The 9,018-nt window shown below is 43.2% G+C and overlaps 2 protein-coding genes across 4 annotated transcripts; one reads left to right on the forward strand and one right to left on the reverse strand.

The window, feature by feature from the left end:
• Nucleotides 1-240: 240 nt before the first annotated feature.
• On the forward strand, nt 241-855 carry LOC141040886 (uncharacterized). Its single transcript, XM_073507002.1, has one exon. The coding sequence runs from the start codon at nt 241-243 to the stop codon at nt 853-855; it is 615 nt and encodes a 204-aa protein (XP_073363103.1).
• A 2,185-nt stretch (nt 856-3,040) lies between these two features.
• LOC109742373 (uncharacterized) lies at nt 3,041-8,753 on the reverse strand. 3 transcript variants are annotated; one of them, XM_020301461.4, is made up of 8 exons: nt 8,452-8,700; nt 8,335-8,361; nt 7,419-7,523; nt 6,163-6,668; nt 4,953-6,059; nt 4,780-4,852; nt 3,954-4,482; nt 3,041-3,430 (listed from the first exon to the last, which is right to left on the reverse strand). In XM_020301461.4, exons 4-5 carry the CDS (start codon nt 6,664-6,666, stop codon nt 5,370-5,372), a joined length of 1,194 nt encoding a protein of 397 aa, XP_020157050.1. In that variant the 5' UTR covers nt 6,667-6,668; nt 7,419-7,523; nt 8,335-8,361; nt 8,452-8,700; the 3' UTR covers nt 3,041-3,430; nt 3,954-4,482; nt 4,780-4,852; nt 4,953-5,369. The 3 variants fall into 3 exon arrangements, with proteins under 3 accessions (XP_020157050.1, XP_020157049.1, XP_045088822.1); XM_020301460.4 differs by lacking the exon at nt 8,335-8,361 and having other exon boundaries at nt 8,452-8,753; XM_045232887.2 differs by lacking the exons at nt 7,419-7,523; nt 8,335-8,361; nt 8,452-8,700 and having other exon boundaries at nt 6,163-6,949.
• Between the last annotated feature and the right edge of the window lie 265 nt (nt 8,754-9,018).

Below are 9,018 nucleotides of genomic sequence, written 5' to 3' on the forward strand. Positions count from 1 at the left end.
ACAGGTAGGACGCCACTTCCCCTTTCGCCGTCATGCTAATCCCGGCACCACCCACCTGCCTACAGCCGCTGCTCCGCCCCTAGAAAGGCCATTCCCCCACTAGAAAGAGAGGGTTTCACCGTGACAGCCTCCAACCCGCTCCTGGGCGAGCTTTCCAGGACTCCGACCACGCAAGCGGGGATACCAGTGGCTGCCCACCCACCACGCCCGTGAGTTGTTCGGCGATTTGCCTGTTCGGCGATGGACTCCGATGATGAGGAGGCGTTCGCAGCTCTGATGGAGGAGGAAGCCGAGGCCGACACCAATGACGAAGAGCACCTCATGATCCTCGCCGCTCTAGCTGGCATGTTCGTGAACAATGCAAAGCCGCAACAAGGTGGCTCGGTGTCGGGCCACCACAAGAGCAAGCAGAGGCATCGAATGGAGGGCTATTGCTTGCTCTACGCCGACTACTTCACCGACGCTCAACTGCACGGCGAGAAAGTATTTCGGCGCTATTATCGGATGAGCCAGAAGCTCTTCCTGAATATTATGAATGTCATCCGGGATTTCGACAGCTATTTCATTTGCAAGAAGGATTGCACTCGCACAGTTGGATTCTCCTCACTCCAGAAGTGCACGACGGCTATGAGGATGCTTGCATACGGAGCTCCCAGTGATATGCAGGAAGACTATGGACGCATGGCCGAGTCCACCACCATTGAGTGTTTGTACAAGTTCTGCAGGGCGGTGGTGGAAGTGTTTGGACCACAATACTTGCGATCACCCAATGTTGAAGACACTGCTCGGATCCTAACACAGAATGCTGCAAGAGGATTTCTTGGGATGCTTGGAAGCATCGACTGCATGCATTGACATGGAAAAACTGTCCATTTGCTTGGCAAGGGATGTACAAAGGCGTCAAAGGAGCTTGTAGTGTGGTACTTGAGGTAGTAGCTACACAGGACCTCTGGATTTGTCACTCCTTCTTTGGTATGCCAGGAACTCACAATGACATCAACGTACTGCTGTGCTTGAATGTGTTTGCCAAGCTTGTTTAAGGTCATACTCCTCCGGTGAACTTCGAGGTCAATGGGCGCCACTACAATAAGGGATACTACCTAGCAGATGGCATCTATCCAAGATGGTCCACATTTGTGAAGACTATCTCAAATCTTGTGCCAGGAGGCAAGAACTCCTACTTTCCTAAGTGTCACGAGGCTTGCAGGAAGGATGTCGAGCGGGCATTTGGTGTGCTCCAATCTTGATTTGTTGTTGTCCGGTACCCCGCTCTGACCTGGTCGAAATCTTAGATGTGGGAGGTGATGAATTGATGTGTCATCTTGCACGACATGATCATTGAGAGCGAGCGGGAAGAGCCAGTGTTTGACACTGAACCATATTTCATGGAGGGTCCTCTTGCAACTATTAATCACCAGGTACTGGCAGCATGGGCTGCCTTCCTCAATATGCGTCAGGAGATCCGAGACCCACAGGTGCATCAAGAACTGCAGCACGATTTGGTGGAGCACCTATGGAGGCTCAAGGGCAATGCCAAAAGATGTGTTTTAATTTGTGTTCGAATTATGAGCTTGCTTCGTTGAACTATTTGATCTGTATTGATTTCTGTGATGAATTATGTGATAAAAATTAGTTTTCGTTGAATTTGTCCTGAACTGTGCCGAATTTGGGCTGAATTTGTTCCGAATTTGAGTTAGAACTCGGCGGTTGGGGGCAAACTTGAGGGGCGGCTGGGAACCAGAGCCCCCCCACCCCCACGCCGAAAATATCGCCAGTTAACCCCCAAGAAGCTCTATTTCAAGCCCTTGAGGGGCCGAACGGCTGGAGATGCTCTTATCGCCGCTCTGCCTCTCACGTACTCCTGGAGCCATCTACGCAAGTACTCTAATCCAGCCCCGCGCAGTCTTGAGCGCGCCCTCGTAGCCGCGGAACGTGCTGCTGGAGCTACATCGCTAGTGTGTCGACATGGTGTGTGTGTGTGCCGCCATGCGTGGTCGTGTGTGCGCATGCCGAAACACTGTGTGCCTGCCAGCAGAATAGGGGCAGGTTTGAGGACACTAAAAAATAGAGGTAAATGCAATCCGTTGGTTCGATTTAGGGGTTAGAAATGTAAGTAACCATAATTTTTTTAGGGTTAAACGACCCTTAATTGTAGGACCGCAAATATTTGGCGAATGTTTATTGGAAGGGGTTGACATTTGCGAACGTTTTTAGATGACAAGTTTAGTTGTATGTGGTTTTCAATTTCTTCAGAACTGCATGGCATTTTCTAAACATAAAAAAATGCGGCAAAAAGGAAGAATTTGCCATATCCTGCCAGGTAAGTTTACCAAAAAAATGTTCACTTGCCATCCCTTCTCGCTATCACGTTCGTCAGTTATCATTTCCGTAATTCTAATGACCTCATGGGTGAAGGTAATATGCCCTAGAGGCAATAATAAAGTTGTTATTTTATATTTCCTTATTCATAATAAAGGTTTATTATTCATGCTATAATTGTATTGATTGGAAACTAAAATACATGTGTGAATACATAAACAAATACCGTGTCCCTAGTAAGTCTCTACTAGACTAGCTCGTTGATCAAAGATGGTTAAGGTTTCCTAACCATAGACATCTGTTGTCATTTAATGACAGGATCACATCATTAGGAGAATGATTAGCAAAAAGGCCCGTGCGTTGCAACGGGAGAAAAAAAATACCACACACTCTTAATTTACAAAAAATGATCTATAATTTAAGAATTTGTAGTTACGGCCCAAACAAAGATGGTCTTAACCTATAAGGCCTCGTTTGGATGCCGGGTAGGAAAAAACCTAGGCCATAAACCCCCTAGGGGAGATTCCCCTGTGCACATGCAACCCCTCCCACCACGTGGGAGATGTTCACATTGCCCAGGTGCCCAAATAGTAACATGGGAGGGAAGGAAATCCCTTGCATACTACAGACAAATATAATATAGCAGATCTTACATAAACATTCTATAGATAATTTTGAAAAACAACCAAATCATAGATAAAAATTCCACAAATAATTCTGAGAAACAATAAAAATCACATTCCACAAATAATTCTGAGAAACGACAAAAATCACAGGCACATAACAAAGGTTCATAATTCATGTCAACTAGAATTTTAAAAATATTACTACAACTTATCCATCACTTCATCAAGCTTAAGAAATCAGTCTGCATTTCACGACGATCGAGCATTGGCCTAAGCCGTTCTCGTGTGCGGAAATAAAAGCAATCATTACAAGAGTTATTGATACATCATCAAGTTTGTGCACTATAAAAAGTTCTGGATTATAAGTTGCCATGTCCAACGCAGGGATACTTTCGAACAAGATGGGCCGCAAAGCAACAATCACGTCCTACTCCAGTCTTTTCTCCACTCCTTCCTCGACATCATGTACCACAACTTGATGCTGGCTGAATGACAAAAAGAAATAAGTTAGCTAGCATCAGTTCAGAATCTCACAACACTATTTTGTAGTATAAGCAAACTAATGAAATAGTATCAACCAACATATGATTTGTGCACTGTGCATAAAAAAATCAAGACTACAAATATAGTTTAGGAACGCAATCACAAGGCTGTCCAGTAACCCAATTTGTTTACTTGAAAAAGTCTCCAGATGAACAGGGTAATATATTGCTGTGAGGTGAGTTATGAGGCAATAGGAGGTGAAACCAATGGGAGGAGGCCACCAAATTAAGTATCACTAACAAGCTTGTAAAGGTACACAAAAACTACCAAACAAAAGGCAGTAACATTTCTCCAAATGTGTGGCTCTTCTAGCCAGTTTTAAAAGAATGAAGTGTGTTTTGTCTTTGCTTATCTATCATCGATTAACAGAGAGAAACAAGCTTATACAAAGCTCCAGTCAATAATGCCACAAAGTAAATAAATATAAATGGATGTAGTGCAAAACAAGGTGAACTGGTTACACACCTTATGCTATCTACATCTCAGAAATCTCCTCCTTCACCCAATAAAGCCGAAGATTTGAGTCCTTGGTATTGATGAATATTTCTCGATTCATTGGGCATTTGAAAAGCCGTAGTGCCTTTGCTTTTTCTGCAACTGATAGATCTTCCATTGGTTCTAGCGCAGCCACACAGTTTCCAATCGAGAACATGTCATCTTGCTTTGATTCCTTCAACTCGTCAACCAGTTTTGCAGATTGTTTCTTACGAAAATCCATGTAGTCCTCAAGTACAACAGCGATCTAGCTTTGCTTCCTCTTTTTCACAGGCAGTGCTCCCTTTTTGTTCAGAGTTGGTAGATGTTGTAGCTTCAGGTTCATCTCTTCTTGATGCCCCTTGCCCTTGTATATCAGATGAGGACATACCATCATCAACATTGGTAGAGGAGATATGGTTCAAATCATTGGTAGAGGAATCCATAGGAGAAATGGCATCGCTTGTGAGATCCACTTGCGGAATTGATACAAAGTTCAAGTCTCCTGAAGCAACACTTCCTGCTCCAAAAAAGAAGAAACATATCAGCATGTTCACTCAGAAACATCAGATTCATCTACAAATGCTAATACATATATTTACTGCCACCCATTCCATAAAGAAAGTATATATACACATAACTTGGTCCTTCATCGTACAACTGTTTAGAAAGAAAAGGAGCACTCAAGCAGGGTCGATGGAAACACATGAAAAAATACAAGTATCTCAACAATCTCCCAAATACTATATAATTAAAGCAAGAATGAAAAGGATTTAATATGCAGGGTCGATGGAAACACGTGATACAGGAAACACACCTTCATGTAGTGAAGCCAATGACTTGAAGAGCATGAATGGTTTTGAACGGAACTTCTTTATCCTTGCATGGTCCTATTGAATGCAGCAACATTGTATGGTTGAGATAAATAAAACAATGCCTTGAAGAGCATGAATGGCAGTGAACAAACAATATATCAAGAAAAGAGCTAACCTTGATAAGTTTATCCCATATTACAGGTTCAGCGATGATCATGCAAAGTGTATCATCCCATCCCGTGCCACTCTGTTTTCGAGAGTCTCTCACTACCTTATAATTTCCTTTTAAATCCTTATCCTTCTCTTGGATTTGTTGCTTGGTGAACTGAGCTAGTGGAAATTTCTGATTGAATGTATTTGTAATCTTAGTCCACCCTTCAGCAGTCCACCCATTTTGACCTCAATAGATGGGATTGTTGTGGTCAAGCATTATATCAACAAGACCTTTCTCATACTCATGGTCCCAAGATGCCCTAGGCGCTGCCATAGCTACATTATTGAACCAACAATGGGGTACTAGTTAAATTTCTCTCTACCACTACTTTACCTAAGAAAAGGTGAGAATTTTTTTACAAAATAAACTCATGTCCCACTAGTTGTTATAATCAGCCCACATTTGCATCGCGATCTGATCTCTAAGAGTGTATCCATTATTTGCCTCATTGTGATGATGTTGGTTGACATCATCTCCCTCTGGAACATCAACATATGTTTCTGGTGGAATTAATGGTGGTTGGTGATCCAACCATGCCTCATCACCACTTTGAGCTCTAATGATGTCATGGAATACAGCACATGCCGCCGGAATCTTGATTTGTGACTCTATAGGGTAGTGATTGCCCACTTTCAAGATAGGGAACCGTTTTTTTAGAACACCAATGCTCCTTTCGATGTGGTTCCGGAGAATTGCATGGGTATGGTTGAACAGCTCCCTATGGTCGGCATAGCCCGTATTAGATGAGCGTCGCCTCCTAAATTCACTCAGGTGATACCGAACTCCTCGATATGGTGCAAGAAAAGAAGGCGTGTTTGCATATCCACCATCTACGAGATAAAATTTTCCTTCCGGCACATGAAACCCCTTGCTAATAGCAGAACGAAGAACTCCTGCATCTGATGCGGATCCTTCCCACCCACATGAAATAAATGTGAAATTCAGATCAAAATCACATGCAACCATGACATTGTGTGAGAGGGTTCCTTTCCTATTCCTAAATGGGGTGGCCTTATCTTCAGCAATAGTGATGGGGATATGTGTTCCATCTATAGCACCAATGCAGTTCTGCACATTGAAAAAGAAACAACAAAGTTGGTAGGTTTAGAAATCTATGTGGAGAAGTTTTCAAAAATTCCATTAATATGGAGATGTGTGTGTAGTGGTTCACCTGGAAATAAGGCCAACAGCGATTGTTCAAAACAATCTTCGGATGGGGCTGGAGTGAACTTGGAATCTTTATAAATATTTGGGCTAGAGTTGGAATTAAGTCAAAAATCCTGTTTATCTTCCTATGAATTGTTTCTGCGCTGTGTTGGAAGTATTTTTGTAGATCTTGATTACTAGCATTGTGCGAAATCATGTACATGAACATTGCCAACTGCTCCTCGACAGCAACACGCGACATGCCCTTCAATAGATTCTCTCTTCTAAGGTAATCCACGATAGACTTAAAAATCTCAGGTTCCATCCGAAACTCAACCCTAGACCAACTCTCGTGGCCTTCTAATATTTCCTTAACCTTTGCAGCCCCGGATAAAGATGATGTGTGAACTGGATGCTTTTCCTCATAAAGGGAAGCATATAAAGCGGGAACCAAAAGGAAAAATAGTTCATCGTCTTCTTCTTGTTCTTGCGAGATAATCTTAATAATTTTATTTCTCCTAGAATCCATCACTATTATACCCAATGAAAACAAAATTAATACAACAATAATAATTATAAATAAAGCAATAATAATACCATCTCTATTGAGCAATTAAATCATGACCCGGATCATTAAGAGCGTTCGGTTGAACTATGTACGAGTAGGTCTATATGGAACTTGCAATATATTGAAGGAAAAAAACATAAATTCAGTCGCCAAGATGCTCGCTAAACCAGCCAATCAGGTAGCAGAGCAAAAAATAGATGACACAACAAAAACTGGGTCTGGATCGCATCCGCATGCCAAAGGATTATAGTTTCACTCTTCCTGATTTCAAGTCGATTCAGCCAAGGATATTATTTTCCATTGCAGGGCAAAAACTAGATGACACAACCAAAAACTAGGTCTTGATCGCAGCACCACACCAAAGGATTTTAAGTTTCACTCTTCCTGATTTGAAGTCGATTCAGCCGAGGATATTATTTTCCACAAGCAAAAAACTAAGGTTCAGCTCCAACATGGGTCTGGGGTTTTATGGGTTTCAGACACAAATCACAGAACCAATAGCTAGGAGCCTAGGAAGCTCAGGAGTGAATACAAAGATAATACCATTTCTATTGTAACATCTACATACATAATTAAGAGCATCAGTTTTCTCATATACTAAAATAAGACCACTTTCAATACTAGGCAGAGAAAAACAACATCACAAGAGCAGTAGTTTTGCATAATTTAAGCTTCCTCAGTGACCATGTCAAAGGGATGACTGCGTCACATACCTTTCTTGCTCCGAGTGAAAACTTCTCAATGATCGACGTATCAAAAGGCACCAAGCAACTGAACACAAAGTCTTCGGATAAAGCCAACTTGTAATGTTAGAGCACCTGCATTTGAAACACGATAAAATAATGGATAGATACATATAGATAACTAAATAGAGTAGACCCACAAATCAACACCTACTAGAAAATAATGATCAGTCAGGAGGATCAATCAAATTTTGGCAGTAGGTAGCACAGGTTGAAATGAACGAACAAACAAAACTACAACAATTATGCGACTGGACTCAGTAGTAACACCTCAAACGATACAAGGTAGTAACACCCCAAATCGACAGAGCGACAAATCAACTGTAGTCGGTCAGTCAAAGAGATGTGAACTCTGGCCAGCTAGCCACAGCGACAAATCGATAAAACAAGTGTAGTCTACATCAACCAAAGAATGGCATCACATCATATCCATCAAGGAGCAGACGAACATTTTTGCCCGCAACAACAGCAACTAGAGACTAGGGACCAACAGGAGCAACAAAACCAGTATCCATCAGACTTGCATATATAGTCTACACAAGCAACCTTCACTCAACTAGTACACAATGGGTACCAAAAAAACAAACACGCTCAACTCAACTAGTTTTTCATCGCCAAAAAAACTGAACTAGTGTTTTATTGCCAGCAACGATCTTAACCCAGCAAGCAACATCTTCTTCCACCCGAACAAGTTCAGCTACCCACGCCAAACCAAAATAGCAGCAGACCCATCCCACCTACAACCATAGTAACCACCGAGCTTTCTATGATATAGTTCATCTCATGTGTCATTCAACTACCATTTTGCATTAATCCTACCTCCTTGAACGAACCCACCTACAAACAAATTTGCCCTCTTCACAATATACTAGAACATTGTACAAACCTCAAACAGGAGAGGAGGTCCCTTGATCTGTATAGACGCTCGTCAGTGCGTGTAGCAGGAAAGGAATCACCATGGCAAAGAAAAATAGTGAGTGGAAGAGGAGGAGGAGGGGATAACCTTGATGAGAAAGAGGAGGATGATCTATGGCCTTCGTCTTCGTCGGAGATGAGTGATGCTTCGAGGGAGAGACGAGATCCGGGAAGAAGGGGATGACGAGCCCGGTCGTCGTCGCCCCCGCCGGAGGGACAGAGCGTGGAGGTACAGGCCGGAGCGTGGTGGTGCTTCGCTTCCAGTTGTCGGGCGGGGCTTTGGCTGGAGGAGGGCGGAGCGTGGTGGCGCGTCGTGATTGGATCTTGCCGCCGCCATCGCCTCTCATTCGCGAGACCAAGAGATCGAGGGTTTCCTCCCCGGCCACTCCAGGGGTGGAAAGTTCTCCCAGGGAAAAGACGTGGAAGGGGCCGGGGCTCCCTCGATATCGTGGGCCGCCAAATGGCCGGGTAGATCACCCAGGGCCAACTTGGCTCGTGGGTCCCAGCCCGGGGAACAAGCAGGGATCCCGGGGGGAAACTGTGAAACCAAATGAGGCCTAAAAGTGCAGTTTAAGATTCTACAGGTGTTCTATTTCAACCCGGCTTGCATGTAGATTTAATCCGTACAAAGAAACGGGCAAATAATCATGCATTT

The sequence above is a fragment of the Aegilops tauschii genome, chromosome 2 (genome assembly GCF_002575655.3).
Source record: "Aegilops tauschii subsp. strangulata cultivar AL8/78 chromosome 2, Aet v6.0, whole genome shotgun sequence".
NCBI classification, from domain to species: domain Eukaryota; kingdom Viridiplantae; phylum Streptophyta; class Magnoliopsida; order Poales; family Poaceae; genus Aegilops; species Aegilops tauschii.

Excerpts from the sequence above, each read along its gene's own strand:
- LOC141040886 (XM_073507002.1), top strand. The coding sequence starts at position 241 with ATGGACTCCGATGATGAGGAGGCGTTCGCAGCTCTGATGGAGGAGGAA.
- LOC109742373 (XM_020301460.4), bottom strand. The coding sequence starts at position 6,666 with ATGGATTCTAGGAGAAATAAAATTATTAAGATTATCTCGCAAGAACAA. Across the intron at positions 6,060-6,162 it reads GCTGTTGGCCTTATTTCCAG|AACTGCATTGGTGCTATAGA; the intron begins GTGAACCACTAC and ends TTCAATGTGCAG.